This window comes from Scyliorhinus canicula, chromosome 3 (genome assembly GCF_902713615.1).
Source record: "Scyliorhinus canicula chromosome 3, sScyCan1.1, whole genome shotgun sequence".
In the NCBI taxonomy this organism is placed as follows: domain Eukaryota; kingdom Metazoa; phylum Chordata; class Chondrichthyes; order Carcharhiniformes; family Scyliorhinidae; genus Scyliorhinus; species Scyliorhinus canicula.
Window position 1 is genome coordinate 19,569,869 of NC_052148.1, and position 23,849 is coordinate 19,593,717.

Here is a 23,849-nt window from a genome sequence, read left to right on the forward strand (position 1 = left end):
CGTGCACTTCCAGAGGTTGGGTACAGAATTGATGGGCTGAATGGCCTCGTTCTGCACTGTAGGGATTTTATAAAGGCAAGCTTCACCTGTTGCTCAAATTTATGAGACACCTTCCCCTTCTAGCGTAATCTAGGGTTGACTGGGCACTTCCCCGGGCAGAAAGTGCAGTCACATTACGCCCAATCATAAGTTTTCATGATATACATTGAGCAATGCTCTGATCAGGGCAGCCATTATCTCACAGGATGGCTTTGATGTGCCTGAGTTCAGCATCAAGCTTGCACGGTGAGCAAATGGTTCGGCCATACTAATGGGATTACTGATTAACCCAATCTCATAGCGCGTGGAACTGTAAGAATCCCTGTATGTTATTGGCTTGTGAAGGTTGACTTGCTGAAGTCAGTTGAGTGCTCCATTTCAAAGGTGAATTGTCATCATCGACATATCAGAAATGTGTAAGGAGTAGGTGCTTCGGTGTCATTCCATCAAAGGTGCATACCATTGAAGCATTGAATCCCGAGTGCAGAAGAGGCCATTCGGCCCATCCAGAGTGCACCGTCACTCCGAAAGAGCACGCCACCTACGCCCACTCCCCCACCCTACCCCATAACCGCACCGAACCTGAACATTCCTGGACACTAAGGGACAATTTTGTATGGCCAATCTTTTTTTAAAATTTAGCGTACCCAGTTAAATTTTTCCAATTAGGGGGCAATTTAGCGTGGCCAATCCACCTAGCCTGCACATCTTTAGGTTGAGGGCAAAACCCACGCAAACATGGGGAGAATGTGCAAACTCCACATGGACAGTGACCCAGAGCTAGGGTCGAACCTGAGACCTCGGCGCCGTGAGGCAGCAATGCTAACCACTGCGCTACCGTGCTGCCCTTGCATGGCCAATCTACATATCTTTGGACCTCTGTATCTCGTAGAAACTGACAAAGATGTTTGTGAGAACTGGGTCTGGAAGCGATTCCATTGCAACGCCATCTATTCAGATGTCTTTAAAACTAAACTCAACCTGCAAGAGTTGCTGAATTTATATATTTAATGAACATAGATTCAGATAATGGTGGTACATCTAGATTGCCGTGATATAGTGACAGTGCAAATGTCTACAGTTCCTTGAGTGGTACATTGGTGAACAGGTTAAAAATGTCGAACGAGCATGTGGACATGGTGTTGTTATCAATATGTAAGTGCTGTATGGTCTTTGCAAAGGTGAAGGAGTCTTCGACTTGTATGTGGAAAACGTGCTCAGAACTGGTTGTAGCAACTCGCCAGGAAAATAATTTTATGTCCAACTTCAGGTGTTAGTTACTCAGTGTTGCATTGTGCCATTTACAAGCCACAGGTCATGACAGACTCTTGCTAGTCCATTTTAATGATAGTACAGAGAATGAAAGAATATTGCATGAACTGACTCTGAATGTTAGCAGTTTCATTTTCAAAAATACAACAGCATTCAATATAACGCATTTAATGCAGCTGAATGGCCCAAAAGGCTTTATCAGGACCATTATCAAGCAACGTTTTATAATGCACTACATGAAAAGATGTTGGACTGATTTTCCAACAGTTGGGCAAAGACCTGGGGCTGGATTCTCCGGTCGCCGACCCCGAAATCAAGTTCGGCCAGAGAATAAGAGTCCCTGACTAAATCGGGGGCGGTGCCGCTTTTGCGATGCTCTGCCCCCTCCAAAGTGTGTACCCAGAGGGTATGCCGCACTACGTATCAACGGCCTCAGGACATTGCCTAAGGCCCGCCACGCGATGCTCCGCCCCCCGACCGGCCAAGTTCCCGACGGCGCGGGACACGTGTGGTCTCATTCATCGGGAAATCAGCTTGGCGGCTGCGGACTCAGTCCATGCCACCACAGTCGGGGGAGGGCCGATCCGTGGGCGGGGGACATTATCAGGGGCCGGGGGCAATGTGGGAGGTGGGGGAGGGGTGGTGGTGGTCTGGAACACGCGAGCCGGCCAAAGGGGGAGCATTATTTCGCGGCCTGAGTCCACGAACGGCCTCCGCCATGTAGCATCGCAAGGCCGCTGCAGGCCGCCGCTGTGCTCATGCACGGCCACGGACCCGGCAATTCTCCGCAGCATATCGGCAGCTAGTGCCCGGTGCTCTACGCTGCCGTCAGACCAGCCGCCAAAATTTGGGGAATCGTGGCCATTTTACGCCATTTTTAAACGCCACCGTTCCCACGCCCTGCGTGGGGACATAGCCCCAGAGTTTTGAGGAACGTTTTAAAGAAATGGAGAGAGAGAGATGGGAGGGTTTTCTCGGTAATGGAACTGTGCTTTCAGACTGGAGATTTCACATGAAACATAAACCCAGATGATTCTTTTCTGAATAGCCTACAGTCTCCAACAAGAGCTACCAAATCTGAAAATTGATCTTGGTTTGATCCTTCGGAATCAGGAAGAAAGAACCTGGATCAATATTCCATCTTTCCGAGCCGCAGGAAGCCCCAAATTGCATTACAGCCAATTAAATTGTTTTTTGAAGCATAATCACTGGTCTAGTGGCAGAGACATGGCAGCCAATTTGGACACAGCAAGGTTCCACAAAGCGATGTGATCACGGCTAGGTAACCTGTTTCAGTGACGTTGGTCCCCAGGCAAGTACATCAGGGAACAGCAGAGGGAGCTCTCCCTAACTTCTTCAAAATAACACCGTGGGATTGGAGAGGGAAACCGGGGTCTTCCTCGATAGACAGCACATCCGAGGCTCTAGCGCTTCCTCGCTGCTGCAGTGAGAAATCAGTCGAGATTATGTACTCAAGGTTTTCAACTGGGATTTGAACCTGTGACTTTCTGGCTGAGAGGCAGAGTGTCACCCACTGAACCGTCAGCAGAGTTTAGAGACGTCACCAAACAAAACGTAGAACACAGAACATTCAGTGGAGAAGGATGCCATTCAGCCCATCGAGTCTGCACCGACCCACTTAAGCCCTCACTTCCCCCCTATCCCCGTAACCCAATAAACCCTCCTAAACTTTTTGGCCACTAAGAACAGTTTATCATGGCCAATCCACCTAACCTGCACATCTTTGGACTGTGGGAGGAAACCAGAGCACCAGGAGGAAACCCACACAGACACGGGGAGAACGTGCAAACTCCGCACAGACAGTGACCCAGCGGGGAATCAAACCTGGTACCCAGTCGCTGTGAAATCACAATGCTAGCCACTGTGCTAACGATCTGCCCACTTAAACGAATAACTACAGATGTGTGTACAGTATTTTGCTTCCTGAAGTCAATGACCAGCTGTTTAGTTTTGTTGAGGGAGAGATTGTTGTCGCTGCACCACTCCACTAGGTTCTCTATCTCCCTCCTGTATTCGGACTCGCCGCTAATCGAGATCCGACCCACCAGGTGGTGGGGTTCCCAGGTATCTGCTGCTCTTATCCTTCTGGATGGTAGTGGTCTTGGGTTTGGAAGGTGCTCTCTGAGGAACCGTGGTGAGTTATTGCAGTGCATCTTGTAGATCAGGCATTGTCAAACTGGGGAGCACGTCCTGTGGGTGGGTCGTGGGCGGGTGTCGGGAGGGTCGCGTAGCCGTCCGTCGCGGTGCTCCCGATCACGCAAATCTGCACGCAACAGCCGCAGCAGCCGGCTTTTAATAACACCAGCTGTAATCAGCCTTCAAAATGGCCATGAACATGTAAACAAAATGTGGCCTCACTGCGCATGCGTGCCCGATCATCAGTGCGCATGCGCAAAACAATGCGCATGCTCGCAGGTGATTAGGCTCGCATGCACATGCAGCCGCTTTTTTTTAAACGGTCGTAGTTATTTTTGTACAAGTTCGGGGGGGGGGGGGGGGGGGTTTATTCATTTTGTTTTATTCATTTTATTTATTTATTTTTTTACAGGTTCGGGGGGGGGTTTATTTGATAAAATTGTACTGGAAAAAAATGCAGAACTTTGGCCAGATGGAGACTCCATACTTTCCGACACCGGAAGGCTTCACCTTCGTCCAACAGGTTCCATTGGAGGAGCGTGTACGAGGGCCAAAGGGACCCAAAACCATTTCCTCCATTTTTGTCAGCAGCAAACAAGGTAAGAGAAAATGGTGGGTCGCACAGGTCGGCCGGCGTAGGCCGCGAAGGTTGGCTAGCATGGGTTGCAAAGGTCAGCCGGCGTGGGCCACGAAGGTCGGCCGGCGTGGCTCACGAAGGTCGGCCAGCATGGGTCGCGAAGATCAGCCGGGTTGGGTCCCCAAAGTTGGCCGGTTGGTAAAAATGGGTCCCCGGAAAAAAAGTTTGAAAAACACTGTTGTAGATGGTACACACGGCTGCCACTGTTCATCAAAGGTGGAGGGTTTGAATGTTTGTGAAAGGAAGAGCAATCAAGTGGGCTGCTTTGTCCTGGATGGTGTTGAGCTTCTTGAGTGTTGTTGGAGCTGCACTCGAAATGAAAATCGCTTATTGTCACGAGTAGGCTTCAATGAAGTTACTGTGAAAAGTCCCTAGTTGCCACATTCCGGCGCCTGTCCGGGGAGGCTGGTACGGGAATCAAACCGTGCTGCTGGCCTGCTTGGTCTGCTTTAAAAGCCAGCGATTAGCCTTGTGAGCTAAACCAGCCACTCATCCAGGCAAGTAGAGAGTATTCTATTACACTCCTGATTTATGCCTTGTAGATGGTGGACAGGCTTTGGGGGGGTCAGGAGATGAGTTACTCGCCGTAGAATTCCTAGTCTTTGACTTGCACTGGTAATATGGTTAGTCCAGTTCAGTTTCTGATCAATGGTAACCCCCAGGACTTTGATTGTGGGGGAATCAGCGATGGTAATGCCAATGAATGTCAAGGGGCAGTTATTAGATCCTCTCTTGTAGGAGGTGGTCATTGTCTGGCACTTCTGTGGAGCAAACGTAACTTTCCACTTGTCAGCCAAAGCCTGGATATTGCCCAGGCCTTGCTGCAATTGAACATGGACTGCTTCATTATCTGAGGAGTTGTGAATGGTGCTGAACATTGTACAGTCATCCACAAACATCCCCACATTTGACCTTATGATGGGAGTGAGGTCATTGATGAAGCAGCTGAAGATAGTTGGACCTAGGACACCACCCTGAGGAACTCCTGCAGTGATGTCCTGGAGCTGAGATTATTGACCTTCAACCACCACAACCATCTTCCTTTGTGCCAGAGATGACCAGTGAAGAGTTTTCCCCCTGGTTCCCACTGACTCCAGTTTAGCTGGGGCTCCTTGATGCAATACTCACTCAAATGCTGTCTTGCTGTAAAGGGCAGTCAGTCTCACCTCACCTCTGGCATTCAGCTTTTTTGTCCATGTTGAACCAAGGCTGTAATGAGATCAGGAGCTGAGTAACCCTGGCAGAACTTTGGGGCCTCACGGTAGCATGGTGGTTAGCATCAATGCTTCACAGCTCCAGGGTCCCAGGTTCGATTCCCGGCTGGGTCACTGTCTGTGTGGAGTCTGCACGTCCTCCCCGTGTGTGCGTGGGTTTCCTCCGGGTGCTCCGGTTTCCTCCCACAGTCCAAAGATGTGCGGGTTAGATGGATTGGCTATGCTAAATTGCCCGTAGTGTAAGGTTAATGGGGGGATTGTTGGGTTACGGGTATGCGGGTTACGTGGGTTTAAGTAGGGTGAACATTGCTCGGCACAACATCGAGGGCCGAAGGGCCTGTTCTGTGCTGTACTGCTCTATGTTCTATGTTCTAACTCAAACTGAGCATCCGTGAGCAGGTTATTGCTGAGTAAGTGCCGTTTGATGGCACTGTTGATCACACCTCCCATCACTTTGCTGATGATGGAGGGTAGACTGATAGGGCGGTAATTGACTGGGTTGCATTTGTCCTGTTTCTTGTGTACAGGACATACCTGGGCAATTTTCCACAATGACGGGGAGCTGCCAGGATTTTATCTGTACTGGAACAGCTTGGTTAGGGATGCAGCAAGTTCTGGAGCACAGATCTTTGTACTATTGCCGGAATATTGTCAGGGACCATAGCCTTTGCAGTATCCAGTCCCTACAGCTGCTTCTTTATGCCACATGGAGTGAATCGTATTGGCTGAAGACTGACATCTCTGATGCTGGGGACCTCCGGAGGAGACCAAGAATATGTTCAAGGACTCAGCACCCACAGCTCACTGGGATAGAGAATTGCAAAGATTCACAACACCTTGAATGAAGAAATTTCTCCCCATCTCAGTCTTCACACTTTCTTTTATCTGAGACCGTGTTCTAGCTTCCCCTACTAAGGATTTTCTATGTTTCAGTTACATCACCTTCCATTTTTCTAACCGATGCACAATCAATGGACACGAAATGTAGGTGAAGTCCGAATGATAGGCTTTAATATGCAAGTAGTGGACCCGGCAGCAGACATACAGAAGAATGGCTGGCTGCCAGGGAACACGGGTTCTTATGCTCCCCCTCGTAGGCGGAGCTACCTTCCTCTCAGCCAATCGGTTGAGAGGCACATGATACACCTAGGCCAATGGGCAGCGTCCTCTGCACCAATGGCAGCTCACACTCCCAGGTACCGTAATACCTAGTCATACTACCACACTAACTCCAGGGACTATAGGCCTAGGGAAGGACTTTCTCCTCCTCCAGCGACATGTTTTCAGGCGACAGAGGTGGCGCGCCATTGACTCATGGCGGACCGCCTGGTTCCGCCGATGTCAAAAGCGTTTTGCATTGTGCGTCGGCTGTGCCGCTGGGGAACCCGCTGAGGACGGCCGCCATCACTTCCCGCCAGCAGGAAGGGTCGGAAAGTTCAGCTCCTACTCTACTCTTCAGAGAACAATCCCCATTAACCCCAGAAACCGTTCCAGCGCACAACTTTTAATATCCTTTCATGGGATGTTGGCTGTGAAGGAATGGGTTGAGTCATTCCAATTAGATGTCTCCTTGATGTTAAGTATCCAATAATTGACGCTGATTATGTAAAGAGGCTGCAGGTGGTCTTTGGGAGGATGTGATGTGGTGATAGAGTTTGGTGCAGAGTGTGTTCAAAGAAAATAAAGGTGTTTGTGAAAAGGAGCAGAACTCTTGAATCTTTACTCAACAGCGGCCGGATGCCAACATCGGTGCCACTGGAAAGCCAGCATCTTTTGCCCAGCCCTAATTACCCTTGAACTGAGTGGCTCACGAAGGCATTTGAGAGGGCAGTTATGAACCAACCACATCACTGTGTGGCTGGAGCCACATGCAGGGCAGATCAGATAAGGATGGCAGATTGTCTTTTAAACAAATGCGAATTATGTTTGTGGTCATTACTGATTTATGTATCATATTTTATTAATTGAATTTGTATTTGAATTCATGTACCCAGAGCATTAGCTACGACCTAAATTACTAGTCCATTGACCATAGAATAGAAACACTACAGTGCAGAAAGAGGCCATTCGACCAATCAAGTCATCACCGACCCTCCAAAAGAGCACCCCACCTAGGCCCACTCCCCCAACCTATCCATGGAACCCGACATAATCTTTGGACACTAAGGGGAAATTTATAGAGCCATAGAATCCCTACGGTGCAGAAGGAGGCCATTTGGCCCATCGAGTCTGCACCGACCCTTCGAAAGACCACTCGTCCTTTCGCTGAAACTACCTAATCTGTACATCCTTGGACTGTGGGAGGAAACCGGAGCACCCGGAGGAAACCCACGCAGACACGGGGAGAATGTGCAAACTCAACACAGACAGCCACCCGAGGCTGGAAGCGAACCCGGGTCCCTGGTGCTGTGAGGCAGCAGTGCTAACATGCATGACAGGGTGGGTTTTGAGAGGCTGTTTCCTCTGATAGCAGAGTCTCGGCCCATCAAGGCCATCATGCCACCCAGGAGGTCACCATCTCCCCCGAAATGCTTCAAAAGCAGCAGTTGGGCCTATCCAGCAGGAGCAAAAGAATTACATTTTGCAATGGTCAAATGCCCAGCGAATGCTTCTTTCGTCACATTTTCAGTTGATGTCATCCTTTAGAAGCTGTGGATCAAGATTTGTTTCACGGTCTATGTCTAGTATTTCAGGTGGGGGGTGGGGAACTGAGGGTGGGGGTGGGAGGGGAGGAGTGTGCCTATTTTAGCTCATATTCCTAAATGATTGTTTTTATTTCTTCTTCTTAATAATGTTCAGATTCCTTTACGAGCAGAAATGGACTTGTGATTTCCCAGGAGGATTCACAGAATCTTTAAAGTGCAGAGTGAGGCCTTTTGGCCCATCAGGTCTGCCCTGACCCACAGAGAGCGTGTTCTACATCGCTGCCCTCCCCTGTCTTATCCCCTTAACCTTGCATTTTCTTTCTTTTCAGATAGCAATCCAATTTATCTGCAGTTTTGAGGCTAATTATGAAGATTTACCGACAGTGAAATATGACAAAGTTCAGAGAATGGAAAAGCTGAGGAGATGTCTAAATTTGTCACTCGAAGCGATTAAAAGTTTTGAGGGGGACAAAGGAAACCACGGAAGGAAAGCAGAATTGTCTCATTATATGTGCAGCATGAATGGAATTTGCAAAAGAAAAAAGTCATCAATTTCTTGCTCAATATATGAATAGACAGTCAAAATGAAAGACCTATGTAAATGATTTCAATAGATTCATTTCTGAATGCAGTTGATTTAAGAAGCAAGTGTTATTCATCTGGACTGACTCACATATATTCCAGGGACTTTGGCTGCATTTTAGCCCCCAACACACCAGCAGCCCCCTCCCTCAACCGCACAAACCCACCAAGGGATGGCAAGTGAAGGGGGGGGATGGGGGCGGTTGGGTAAATTTGAGCATCAGACCAGTGGTATGTGCCTGTCACCTCACCCACCCATCCTGTGGGTATTCTACCCGTGGCGGGGAAGGTATGAGTGGCCCACCAACCCTGTGGGTTAATTGGGCCCCATTGCGGCCAATTAATAGACCATAAGATCAGAAGACGTGGGAGCAGAAAGAGGCCACTCGGTCATTCGAGTCCGCTCCGCCATTCAACAAAATTGTGGCTGATCTTATATCATTCCACTTTCCCGCCTTATCCCCATAACCCTCGAGTCCCTTATTGATTAAAATCTGTCTTGAATATAATGACACAGCCTCCAAAGCTCTCTGCAGTAAAGAATGCCACAGATTCACTACACTTTGAGCGAAGAAATTCCCCCTCGCTCTTAATGGCGAGGCACAATGGTGATCACTGCTGCCTCACAGCTCCCGAGACCCAACCTTCCTGTGTGGAGTTTGCACATTCCTTCCATGTCTGCATGAGTTTCCTCCGGGTCCTCCAGTTTCCTCCCACAGGCCAAAGGTGTGCAGGTTAGGTGGGCTGGCCATGATAAATAACCCCTTAGTGTCCAAAGGAGTGCAGGTTGGGTGGATTGGCTGTGCTAAATTGCCCGTGGGTGGGGTCACGAGATAGGGTGGGGGATTGGGCCTGGGTAGGGCGTTCTTTCATCGGGTCGGTGCAAACTAATGGGCCGAATGGCCTCCTGCTGCACTGACTGGCTGTGGCCTTGGTTGCGCACCTCACCTGGATGAGTGACTGCCCCTGTGACAGTGCAGCATTCCCTCAGTACTGCAGCAAAGGATGAGCCAGAGTTAGATGTTCAAGCCTCTGGGGTGCACTTTTCTGGCTGGCACATCTACCCTGGTGGTTGAGTAGCTGTTGGTATTGGCTGGCCTCTCTAGGGATGTTAAAGCAGCGGTATCCTCTGGACAACCAGGCAGGTGTGGTCATCCCAGACACTCTGCTGATCGTGATCAGCAGCCATCAACATAAGGGAAATGAATTTGGGACAAAGGTTTAAACAGAGGTTGCCCTGCCAGGCATAGGCCCACAACCTCTATGGGGAAAATCGTCTATTACTGCTCCTAGTGCAAAGCGGCCTGTTAAAAGAAGATTAACTATTAAACCTGTACCGTGAAGTAGGTTTATTATATAGGATGCAATAAAATGTGAGCATTTACAGAGAAGGAAGCATCAATGTATTGGATGGATAAGAGGATTTGTGTTGTCTGCCTCTTAGCCATATAATAAAATATAAAACCTATAACCTAAAGTCCTTCAGGGAAGCACAGTGATTGTGAAAGCTGTTGCTTGCTATCTAGATTAGTGCTGGGTTAGCTGATCTCAATGGTAGATGGGTCATTAATATTGGCTTCAGTGATTCCAGATTAGGGTGGAGGTATATCAACCAAAGTTTCCACTCCAAACAGGGATACAAATTTCTGCCCCTGCACTTTGAATAGTGGAACCTGTGACAGCCTCTTTATTTTGCAAGAGGAAGACCTCGGAGATGCCTGTGAATAGTTTAAAATAGATTTAAAAATAGAATTCACCTGAGGAAGGAGCAGTGCTCCGAAAGTTAGTGTTTGAAACAAACCTGTTGGACTTTAACCTGGTGTTGAAAATGAATGAAATGTAAAATCGCTTATTGTCACGAGTAGGCTTCAATGAAGCTACTGTGAAAAGCCCCTAGTCGCCACATTCCGGCGTCTGTCCGGGGAGGCTGGTACGGGAATCGAACTGTGCTGCTGGCCTGCTTGGTCTGCTTTAAAAGCCAGCGATTTAGCCCAGTGAGCTAAACCAGCCCCTGATGTAAGACTTTGTGTTGTAAGACTTGTTACTGTACTTTAAAAATAGATGCAGAGAATATAAAAATAGAGAGCGCAGCCTTGAATTCGGCACTCTAGGCTTAATTAATGATGGCACAGAGTACCTACACAAGAAGGCTATGTTGAACTTACGTAGAACACTGGTCCGGCCTCAACTTCTGGGTGCCATATTTTAAGAAGGATGCGAAGACATTACAGGGAGTGCAGAGTCGATGGGGAGAAACCGTCAAGAACAAGTGGGCACGGATTTAAGGTACTTTAAAAAGGAACAATCGAGATTTGAGGAGAAAATTTTCAACACACCCGAGTGGTCAGGGTCTGGAACGTGCTGCCTGCGAGTGTGGCGGAGGCAGGTTCAATGCAAGTATTGAAGAGGGAGTTTGGTTATTATCTGGAAAGGCAGTATGTGCTATGGGAAGAAGACAGGGGAGTGGCAGGAGGTGAGCTGGCACGGACATTACGGGCCAAATGGCCTCCTTCTACACTGTAATAATTCTGTTATTCTGCGAAAATTGCTGGTTAGGCCTCAATGGAATATTGTGGACAACTACAACTCTCGCACCACAGTTCAGGAAACTTGTAAAGGCTTTAAACAGGGTATGGAGTAGATTTACCAGCATGTTACAAGGGATGAGAGACTTCAGTTATAAACAACATTTGGAAAAGGTTTGGGCTACTCCCTTTGGGCTGAATTTTGCCAGACCACTGTGGCGAGCTCAGGGATGGCGGTGGCCAAGTCTGGATAGCTCCAATATGCTTTCCAGCTGGTGGGGATCCTTCCAGTGGGATGGGGGACCCGGATGCGCTACTCACCTCATGGAGGCAACGCAGCCATTTGAGCTCATTGTAGACTCCCCTTAGGTCAGGTTTTGTGGGCATGCCGGCATTTTCCCTCTGGCAGAGCAACACCTCGCCACTGGTGGAGGGGTGCTAGCTTGATGGCCGGTGGCGGTGGAAGGATGGTGGGCCCTGGGCAGGAGACATCAGCACACAAAGCCGAACCGATTCACCCAGAGGATTTCCGTCTCCGCTCTGAGTTGCCGAATGACGTTGCTCCTCAGAGTTTTAGCTTCAGATACATGTCTCCAAAGGGTGCCTCCATATTCTGGGGCTCATGAGCCGTTTGGGACGAGATTTGATAGCGGTATTCAAAGTCATTAGCAAAAGTTCTCGAGGGGTGATGAGGAGAAATATTTCCACTCCGATTCTACCTGAACAGATGGCAGGAGCTGTTTCCACAAATAATTTCAAAATGAATTTGGACAGCTAATCGAGGATGGAAAACTTACAAAGAAACACAGGGACGAACCGCGGTTACTCTTTCAAAGGCACCACAGGCCCAATGACCTCTCTGTGTGCTGTAGGTTTTTAAGGGTGGAATTTTACGGGTCTGCCTGTTGTGGCGGGGGCGGAGCCTGAAAATGTGGCGAGTTGTTGAGAACCCCATTGACGCTGGAGGGACTGGAAAGTCCCGCTGGCGGGAGGGGCTGTAACATTCCGCCCTCTGGTTCTAGCCAGTGACATCGGCTGGGAGGGTTTTCAAAGAGTTTACCTCCACTCATCTACTCACTGCTGGTGGTAAACTGCTGAATTCACCACCTGAGCCCCCATAAGGAGGACAGACAGTGGCGCAAGATGACATGTCTACATAGGGGCAGTGAGATAGAGGGGAAAAAAAACAAAAGGGCAGGTAAAAGAAAAAGAACGAAGCAGATTTGTTTTGAAGTCACTTACCATGAGATCTTGACGTGTCTGAAAGGCATTGATGTAGTTCGTGTAATGTGAGTGCTCCATCTGGCTGAGAATAGCTGTCATACAGGCCACAAAATTACTCTGGAAAGGAAAAAGATTGTGGAAAATGAGTTGCGAAGGAACCATTATCTCCAAAACATAGGGAAAAAATTTTTTTTAACAGAAAACATTTTTTTAAAGAATCGGTTAGGAGTGATTGGCACCTTGAGGGTGGGGACTGCAATACATGTGCCCTACTGTTCAAAGCTCTTCACACTAAGGAGCTTCGTCTTGCGTCACATTGTAGACTAGTCGATCGAGGCCGATTGCTATGATTGGTCAACTGCCATTACTGTTGTTTGGGGTAACTAGCCTATGGTAAAGCTGGACGAGGTGTATCTTTGTCTTTTTCATTTCACAACCCCTCTGCTCTCATGCAACAAGTTCATCGATAAACTGGGACAGAATAGATCAATGAGTTACTGTGACGACCAGAGCAGTGCAATTAGGGATGGGCAATGAATGCTCACTTAAACTGCAACACCCATATGGGCGGCACGGCAGCACAGTGGCACTGTTGCTTTACAGCACCATGGTCACAGGTTCGATTCCCGGCTTGGGTCACTATCTGTGCGGAGTCTGCACGTTCTCCCCGTGTCTGCCGGATACTCCGGTTTCCTCCCACAAGTCCCGAAAGACATGCTGTTAGGTGAATTGGACATCCTGAATTCTCCATCAGTGTACCCGAACAGGCGCCAGAGTTTAGTACAATGACAAAGGGGGGATTTGCACAGTAACTTCGTTGCAGCGTTAATGTAAGCCGACTTGTGACAATAATAAAGAGTATTATTATTAAAGAATTATTTTTAAAAGGTGGCGAGTAATTCATCTCCTGGCTCCCCAAAGCCCATTCAGCATTCGGACAAAGCAGCATGCTGGATCGACACCCCGTCCGCCATCTCAAACATTCCCTCCCTCCACCACCAATGCACAACGGCAACAGTGTGTACCATCTGCACTGCGGCAACTCACCAAGGCTCCTTGCAAACCTACAACCTCTACCCACCTCTAAGGACAAGAGCAGCAGATACATGGGAACAGCACCACCTGGAGGTTCCCCTCCAAGCCACTCACCATCGTGACTGTCTTGTTATGTTCTTGGCGTAGCATAAGCTGCTTCCTTGATGTGCACTCTGACAAAGGAAGGTTCAGACGTGGAGATAGCTTCAACACGTTTATTAAACTATTTACAATTCTCCTACTTGGATTCGACTCTACTGTTAATCCTTCTATAGCTACTCAGACTGACGAACCAGTCTGCTACAATCCACGTGGTGGGTGTGATGTTCAATCAACCCTGTGTCTGTACTTACTGAGTGTCTCCACTGGAAAGAGGAAGATCATGTGTGCTGTGTCCTTTTTATATGGGTTGGTGTAATGCCCTCCTGTGGTGGTGTCACCTCTGTGTGTATCGTGAATGCCCATTGGTTGTGTCCTATCTTACTGACCTATTGGTTGAATGTCTGTGTGTAATATCTCTGATGCTCCCTCTAGTGTCTAGCTAGTCTACGTATACTTACATTAACCCCTTGTGTATCTACAGTGATGCATATCACCACAGTGACTTGCATATATATCACTGTTCCTTCATTGCCACTGGGTCAAAATCCTGGAACATCCTCGCTAACAGCACTGTGGGTATACCTACACCACATGGACTGCAGCAAGAGTAAATAGGGATGGACAATACATTCTGGCCTTGCCAGTGAGCCCCACATTCCATGAAAGATTTGTAAAAATTAGGTAATTTTGTGTATTCTTCCAATGTGCCAAGCCAGTCCTGCCCTCATATCGACCTGAACAGATCATGGGAATTTTGTTTGATAATGGTCCTTGTGAAACACTCTTGTACAATGACAAAGGCATAATATAAATCAGAGTTGTCGCTGTGGAATCTGGCTTTAAGCAGCTAGATTGATTAAGATATCAAAGTGATCTCTCCTGAAGGGACAGAAAAACCTGAAAACTCTTGAAATGATTTTCCTTGTTGCATCTTAATTCCCTTGGAGGGGGAACAATGTACAGTTGCGCTTCAAGGAACGCTTTCTTTTAAGCTCACAGCTGGATGTTTCTTTTTCACATGTAACGATGGCCACTCTCAATGCAGTCCCGCTGTTTGGTTGCTGTCTCCAGGCCAGGTCAAGGTGGAGCAACCAGTACTGTCCCTGGTACTGGCAACGATACAGATCCACCCCTGGAACAGATACTCCTGAGCCCAGCACCCTTTTTAAACAGGTTTTAAATTGCCTGATAACTGGGGCTGTGCATAAAATAGTTTCCCCCCCCCCCCCTCTCCCCCCGTCGCTAAATGCTTTTGTCGTATAGGTGACAAGGAAATCAAATACCAGTTGATTCAGTTGAATTCATACACCATTAATGTCAGTGATCCCTTGCTGTTTCTGCTGATAGAACATACAGTGCAGAAGGAGGCCATTTGGCCCATTTAGTCTGCACCAACCCACTTAACCCCTCACTTCCACCCTATCCCCGTAACCCAATAACCCCCCCGAACCTTTTTGGACACTGAGGGCAATTTATCATGGCCAATCCACCTATCCTGCATGTCTTTTGTCTGTGGGAGGAAACCGGAGCACCCGGAGGAAACCCACACAGTCACGGGGAGAACGTGCAGACTCCACACAGACAGTGACCCAAGCCAGGAATCGAAACTGGGACCCTGGCGCTGTGAGGCAGCAGTGCTAACCACTGTGCTACCGTGCTGCTCCCTAAAGGCATTAAAAGGCATTATTCAGCATTGACAAGGATCATCAGACAGATAGGTTGTTAGAGGGATGGAGTTTAAGACTAGGGAGGTTATGCTGCAATTGTATAAGGTGTTAATGAGGCTACACCTGGAGTATTGTGTTCAGTTTTGGTCTCCTTACCTGAGAAAGGACGTACTGGCACTGGAGGGTCTGCAGAGGAGATTCACTAGGTTAATCCCAGAGCTGAAGGGGTTGGATTATGAGGAGAGGTTGAGTAGACTGGGACTATACTCGGAATTTAGAAGGATGTGGGGGGAATCTTATAGAAACGTATAAAATTATGAAGCGAATAGATAGGATTGATGCGGGCAGGTTGTTTCCACTGACAGGTGAAAGCAGAACTTGGGGGCATAGCCTCAAAATAAGGGGAAGTAGATTTAGGACTGAGTTTAGGAGGAACTTCTTCACCCAAAGGTTTGTGAATCTATGGATTTCCTTGCCCAGTGAAGCAGTTGAGGTTCCTTCATTAAATGTTTTTAAGATAAAGATATATAGTTTTTTGAAGAATAAAGGGACTAAGGGTTATGGTGTTCGGGCGGGAAAGTGGAGCTGAGTCCACAAAAGATCAGGCATGATCTCATTGAATGGCGGAGCAGGCTCGAGGGGTCAGATGGCCTACTCTTGCTCCTTGTTCTTATGTTCTAAGAAGGCCCACTCAGCCATTCCAGTAAGATGCTGCAATGGGACAGAAATTGTGTTTGATATAAATTGGACAGCTCTTTCACTGAGCCAGACAGCCATTGTAGGCCAAGTGGTCTCCGACCGTATTGTAACATTCTACTGTTCCTTCGAGGTAACAACCAGTTGCCTCTTGTTTTGATTACCTCTTCTTCTCCTTAAGCAGTCTCTTGGAATCAAGGATGACTGGCTTTCACTCTGAGTCAGTGAGTTCTGAGATGGCTGATAAGTCCAATGTGAGAATGGCAGACTCAGCTAGATACAGAGCATGTCGGAAGACCAAGGTACTCTCATCGATTTCAGGAAGTGTAGCACGACACATACCCATGTTTACATCAATGGCTCCGAAGTGGAGATGGTCGATAGCTTTAAGTTCCTGGGGGTCACCATCACCAACAGTCTGTCCTGGTCCACTCACGTTGATGCAACAGTCAAGAAAACCCAACAATGGGCTGGATTCTCCAAAAATGGGGCTATGTCCCCACGCCGGTGTAAAAACGCTGGAGTTTCACTCCCCAGTTTCCTGCAAAAAATAAAGAGCTATTCACTTACCTGCAGGGTGCTAGATGGGACCTGGGAGCTTCATGCAGCTTTGGATGCGGATACGGGACCCCACACTTCCGGTTCCGAGTCCACGCATGCACACGACGGCGACCTCCAGCGGCTGCGCCGAGTGCCATGGCAGACTCGGACCACGAACCGTCACCAAGAAAGAAGGTCCCCCTGATCGGCCCCGCCCCTCCATCAGACCAGCCAGATCGCTGCCCCGGCCGTCCTAAGGCCCCTCCAATGGTGCTGGATCCCCCGCCCCCCTCCAGGGCGGCTGTGGACTGAGTCCGCAGCCGTCGCGTGAGAGTGCTGACCAGCCATACGTGGTTAGACCCATGCCGTCGGGAAATCGGCCGGTCAGGATTGGAGTATCGCTGGGGGGGGCCTCTGCCAATGGCCCCCCCAGCCGTGCATCGTGATTGACGGATAAGCGATTCTCTTGGGCCCGGAGAATCGCCGGAGCGACGCCGGTCACGATCCAGTCGGGAACGGCGATTATTCGCCCCGCGCCAATCACAATTTCGGTGCGGGACTACGGAGAATCCAGCCCAATGTCTCTACTTCCTACGGAAGCTAAAGAAATTTGGCATGTCTGCATCGACTCTCACAAATTTCTACAGATGTGCAATAGAGAGCATCCTATCCAGCTGCATCACACAGCCCGGCATGGCAACTGCTCTACCCAAGATTGAAAGAAATTGCAGAGTGTGGTGAACTCAGCCCAACGCATCACACAAACTTGCCACCCCCAGACTGATTCTGTCTACACCTCCCACTGCCTCAGGAAGGCAGACAGCATGGTCAGAGACCTTCCACACAGGCTTTGTCCTCTTCCAGATCTTTCCATCAGGCAGAAGATACAGAGGAGCCGCACTTCCAGACATAGGAACAACTTCTTCCCCACAGCTACTAGACTCCTCAACCCTCGGACTTATCTGTTCCCTGTAAGAACACTGTTCACGACTCCCCACACTGCTCTTGCTCATGTATTTGCTTTGTTTGGCCCTTGTTCTGCACAAATCAATCATTATTTCTTGATGTGCCATTTGTCAATGAACTCTGTCGATTATTCTTTTTGTCTACTATGTATGTACTGTGTACGTTCCCTTGGCCGCATAAAAATACTTTTCACTGTACTTCGGTACATGTGACAATAAATCAATCAATCAAATCAATCAAACCCTGGTTCAATGAAGATTGCATGAGAGCATGCCAGGAGCAACGCCAGGCATATCTAAAAATGAGGTGTCGACCTGGTTCAGTTACAACACAGGACTTGTGTACCAAACAGCAAGTGATAGAGCAAAGCAATTCCACAACAAATGCATCAGATCTAAGCTCTGAAGTCCTGCCACGTCCAGCCATGGATGGTGATGCACAATTAAACAACTCACTGGAGGAGGATGCTCCACAATTATCCTCAAACTCAATGATGGAGGAGCCCAGCACATATGTGCAAAAGACGTGGCTGAGGCATTTGCTACAATCTTCAGCCAGCAGTGCCTCGTGGATAATCTATCTTGGTCTCCTCTGGAGGTCCCCAGCATCACAGACGTCAGTCTTCAGCCAATTTAATTCACTCGACATAATATCAAGAAATGGTGAAGGCACTGGATACTGCAAAGATTTGGGCTCTGACAATATTCCAGCAATAGTTCTCAAGACATGCTCCAGAACTTGCTGCACCCCTTAGCCAAGCTGTTCCAGTACACTTAGTGGATCGGTGCAGACTCAATGGGCCGAATGGCCTCCTTTTGCACTGTAAAATCTGTGTTTCTGTGATAAGGTCAGTATGACGGTCGCAGATGACTGCACAATGTTCAGAACCATTCACAACTCTTCAAATATTCAAGTAGTTCCTGACCAAATGTAGCAAGGCCTGGTCAATATCCAGGGTTGGGCTGACAAATGGCAAGTAACATTCATGCCACACAAGTGCCATGCAAAGACCATCTCAACTAAGAGAGAATATAACCATCGCCCCTTTACATTCAAAGGCATTATTACCATTGCTGAATCCACCACTATCAACATCCTGGGTTACCATTGATCAGAAACTGATCTGGACTAGCCACGTTAATATTGTGGCAATCAGGACAGGTCAGGAATCCTAAGGTGAGTAACTCACTTCCTGACCCCCCCAAAGCCTCTCCACCATCTACATGGCATAAGTCAGGAATGCAATGGAATACTCACCACTTGCTGGATGAGTGCAGCTCCTACAACACTCAAGAAGCTCAACGCCATCCAGGACAAAGCAGTGTGATTGCTCCCCCTTCCACAAACATTCAAACCCTCCACCACCGACGAACAGTGGCAGCCGTGTATACATCTACAATATACACTGCAGAAACTCACCAAGGTTCCATAGACAGTACCTTCCAAACCCGACCACTACCATCTAGAAGAACAAGGGCAGCAGGTGCATGGTAACACCACCACCTTGAGGTTCCCCTCCAAGCCACTCACCACCCTGGCTTGGCAATATATCGCCGCTCCTTCACTGTCCCTGGGTCCAAATCCTGGAATTCTGTCCCTAACAGCACTGCGGGTGTACCTACACCTTCGGAACTGCTGCTGGTTCAAGAAGGCAGCTCACCATCACCTTTTGAATGGCATCTCGAGATGGGCAATAAATCCTGGCCCAGCCAACAACATCCACACTCCGGAGATTAATAAAATAAAAAAATCCTCATTTCTCTTCATGTGTCGAATTTTTCAGTGCCAATTTCATATTTGGCTACCTCTATTTTAAGCTTGTGTAGTTAATTACCAAGTTACAAAATATTTACACCATGGAAACTGGTCATTCAGCCCAATAGATTAATCCTAGTACTTGTACTCTACAGAAAAGGCCTCCTCCCCCCCCCCCCCCCCCCCCACACTCCCTCATCTAATACCAACAACAGACCTTACTATTCTTTTCTTGCTCATTTGATTAAATAGTTTTCTTTTAAATCCATCCATCTTACTCGTGTCAACTATTATATGTGGAAGAGGGTTCCACAATCTAATGATTCTCAGGGAGAGGATGTTTCTCCTGGACTCCCGATCGGATTTATTAGGCCTATCTGAAAGCGCATTCTCTGCATCTACCCTATCAAACCCTCCTCATTGAGGTTTACCTGCTCATAACTTCACACAAGTGTTTCTCAGTGGCCACAGCTTTCCTGTGGGAGTGAGTTCCAGATCTCACTATCTGTTGTGTTCAAGAAATGCTTCTTCAATTCACCCCCGAATGGTGTAACTCTAATCTTCTTGTACCCCCCCACCAGGGAAAATAACTCCTCTGGATCTACGATTTTCTTTTCATTTTAAACACTTTGGTTAGATCACCCCTCAACCTTCTAAGCCTGAACGGAATACAAAATGCATTTATGCAACCTGTTCTCAGTATTAAACCTTTTGAGACCTTGTATAATCCAGGTGACTCTGCGCTGCACTTGGGTGTCCTGAATGCTCCACACTTATGTACATTTTCCATGATATTGAGGAGGTGATGGGTGGGATTCTCCAGTCCCCCCAGCCGCATGTTTCACGCCATTCGCTGGCGGTGGGATTTTCTCTTCCTGTCGCTTGTCCGTAGGATTTACCATTGAAGTCACCCCATGCTTCTGGGAAACCAGCCAGGGTGCACTGCCAGCAGGAAAAGAGAAACCCGATGACCAGAGAATTCCGACCGATTTTTTTCAAATCTGGGAATGATTCCCGGAGAGCCAAAAGAAAGGCAGATATGATGCTGATGCAGAGATGATGCTGGGTTGGAGGAGGCGTCATAGAATCATAGATTCTATGTTTGTGTACATTCTAAACTCTAGTAGGGATCAGATGGGCTGAATGTCCTGTTTCCGTGCTGCATCTTCTCTGCAATTCTAAGTAAAAACACAAAGGTCCAGCATATTCCCCTGCAATGTGTTAGTTACCAATGCTGACACCACTCAGTCCAATTTCCTCCATCCTTATATCAACGAGGTATTAAACTGTTCTTTGCAAAGTTCTCCTTTTATTGGTCAATAAATCAGAGTTCAGAGCCAGTATCAGCGTTTATTTTATAGTCATTGCCATCTCTTTTTTATTAAATTCATTTTGAAAGACGGTTCAGACCTTTGTTGAAATAATGCAAAGGTGGTGCGTGTGTGTGTGTGTGTGTGTGGGGGGGGGGGGGGGGTGTAGGAGGCAGGGGGGTGGGGTGGGGGGTGCAGTGGGGTTGGTGATGGTAAAACTGCTCTGCACGCTTCACTTTAATAGCCTCACATGAATACACCATCTAACAGCACTGAGGAAGCAACAGCTTCCTTTAAACCTTGGAATGTTAATGTGGCAAAGAACCCAGCACTGGGATTTCGGAAAGAACTGCGGTGCACGCAAAGCTACAGGCGGAATTCCAGCAATCGATAGTTCCGCTGCGTGAGTCCCTTAAAGGTGGAATGTTGTCTCGTTCCGCATTGGTATAAAGTGAGGGAAAATGGATCGGAAATGTTTCCTGCGCCCGACAAGATGTTAAACTTGGGCATTCCTACTGTGTCTTTCTCAGCCTCTTGATGTCTTATTGCACATTGCAGCAAATGAAGTATAGTCACGGTTGTAAGCAGAAAGCTCCCACGAACAGCAATAAGGCAATCACTTACTCATGGAATTATTCGGAAGGAGACCATTTAGTCATCAAGATTGTGCTGGTTCTCCTGTATGGTAATCCAGTTACTCCTACATACCTCTATATCCCTACCATATCTCCTTCAAATATTTATCCGATTCCTTTTGATAGCTGCTCTTGAACCTGTATCCATTGTCTTAGTAGACAGTGGATTCTAAATCCTAACCCCCCTCATCCCTTGCTGGATAATAACATGTCTCCTCTCATCACCTCTGTTTATGGTTAGTTAATCTGTTTTGGTGATTGTGAGGAATACGTTTTTGTCTGAATTCCTCAGTCTTTCACAAGCACCTAAGATAGTGGACAGGGCCTTACTTTATTACTTCACTCTACAGACAGCCCCAATTAAACTTGCAGTACTCCCCAAGCACGGCTCTGGCAAGACCAGCCCAAGGAGAGGAGTAAAACTGGAACACACAAGCTTATTATTCAGAGCCAAGGCTGCTAATGGCTGGGCCACATCTGGTAGCGACAATTAGACAGAAACATCCTTCACGTTAAAAGGTGAAGGGCTGTCATGTCCTGGAGTGGGGAGGGCAGAGTCAGCCAACGTAGATGTTGCCAGTCACTGTCCATCTCCCAACATTGAGCGAAAATGGATGCAGATTGATAGCGATAGCATGGGCGGCACGGTAGCACAGTGGTTAGCACAGTTGCTTCACAGCATCCAATGTCTGCGTAGGTTTCCTTCAGTTTCCTCCAATAAGTCCCGAAAGACGTGCTGTGAGGTAATTTGGACATTCTGAATTCTCCCTCCCGAACAGGAGCTGGAGTGTGGCGACTCGGGGATTTTCAAAGTAACTTCATTGCAGTGTTAATGTAAGCCTACACGTGACAGTAAAGAATATTATTATTATTGTCATTTTCTGGGTTCAATGTTGAGGGAGAGAATGGCCTCAGCTCTCCCTCCAACAGCCTGCTCCCCTCGCCCTTACCCTCCCCCTCCCCACACTGCCTCAGCCTTCCTTTCCTGCTGTTGGCTGCAGGCTTGTAAAGTTTGAGCTATGTTGTCATGCCATGATTTAGTGCACCCTCTCTACTAATTTCTTCAACCGTAATGTTGGGCTGCACTGTGCACATTGGACCTTCGCTTAGGGACTAACAGAGGTGCAATAACCCTGTGCAATAGCACAGGGCTAAATCGCTGGCTTTTAAAGCAGACCAAGGCAGGCCAGCAGCATGGTTCAATTCCCATACCAGCCTCCCCGAACAGGCACCAGAATGTGGCAACTAGGGGCTCTTCAGAGTAACTTCATTTGAAGCCTATTTGTGACAATAAGCAATTTTCATTTCATGAACAATCGTCCCTGTGTTCAAAAGCAAAGGTGAGAAGCGGCAATTTATTTGAGGAATTTCTGGGATTTGTCACATTTAAAATTTTTTTAGAGCAGGATGAGCAAACAACCTTGATCAGGGGCGCCACAGGACTAATTGATAAACTGAACCAACCTTCAGTCACGATGTTGTTAACTTAATACAGCAAGTAATTTATTGGAATAATGTCATGTCATACAAATATCTGAAGGGACCTTCTACTTCTCATGCCATGCAATTTGCTCAATTAAATCCAAAGCCAATTTGTGTTTTTACTGGAATGAATTACAAAGAGAAAGCAGTAGGGTTCGGGAGGGACGTATTGAGCAAGTGGGTTGAAAAGAAAATGAAGGACTAAGCACAAAACACACCAAAGTCAGGACAAACACAATGCCCCGACTCAAGGGGGACGTGATGAAGTGGAGCGCACAGAGGCACGTTAGAATTAAAGAAGGAAATGCAGAAAGCGTCCCCTCGCACCGGCTTATTGTGTTGCGTGCAGCGTGTTCAAACATTTTGATTTCTACTCTCCAGATGTGGAGGGGATTAGCTGAGGTGTCTCGTTGGGAGTGTTTGATGTGAGATCAGTCAGTGAAATAACAAGGAAAAGATCACAGCTTGTAAAGATGATAAGCAAGGCTGACACAGTGTAAATCCCATCACCGGAATGCGATCCACTCTGTGGGAGGGACGTCCGGCTTCTCTTCATCATTGTCAAAGTTAACTTTTATTTTTGTTGTTCAGAGGAGATATCAGCGCGACGATCTAGTATATTTGCCCTTTATCGCCTCCAGAGTTTACAATAAACCTCTGCAGAAGCGCTTTCACAACATTTAATAATCTCCAAACTAAACCACGCGTGTTGTGCTTCAGTTTTCCCATTGTGAAGGGAAACTTGCATCATGCAGCTTTTTCGTTTGACCTGGTCTGCACAGTCAATCAATGGCTCTTTGAGCTTTAATCACTGCTGACAACCAATTTGCACACAGCAACTTCCCACTAACAGCAATTAGAATAATGACTCTGGATTATTGCTGAAAGAGAGACAGGCGTTCAGAGTTTTTTGTCTTGCACTCATCAGGACAGACGCAAGAATCACAGGACTTTAACGAGAGCAACAATTTATACTGCAGGAGAAAACAGGGCTGATTGGTCGTCATTACACTGATTGGTCAAAGTGATGCAATGGAAAATGCATCAGCGAACTCTCGTCTCCCTTTCCTTTAAATCAAAAAAAGGCACTATGCCTGGACATGTTCCTTTTGCCTGCAGAGGGCAGGTCCCTGCGTATGCATATATGTAGCTTCCAGCAAGTATAGGTGAACCACATCATTGTGAGCCCATTGCTAATCTTAAATTGGTTGTTAGTGTAAATTCTTAGTACACTTGGAGATTGTTCAGTAAGTGCTTCCAATTGCAGGATCACACCTAATGTTAGAGATTGAGGTCTGAGTTTTATGGCCCCGTCTGGAAAATGCCACGAACCATTCAAAAGTCTTCGGCGGAAGTGGAAGATTCC

At 47.6% G+C, this 23,849-nt stretch overlaps 1 protein-coding gene across 1 annotated transcript in view; it reads right to left on the reverse strand.

The window, feature by feature from the left end:
* LOC119963845 (dedicator of cytokinesis protein 2-like) overlaps nt 1-23,849 on the reverse strand; it is a 1,353,280-nt gene that overhangs the window by 450,081 nt on the left and 879,350 nt on the right. Inside the window, 1 exon segment of the mRNA XM_038793193.1 lies at nt 12,314-12,412. Within this exon segment, the coding sequence (XP_038649121.1) occupies nt 12,314-12,412 (99 nt within the window).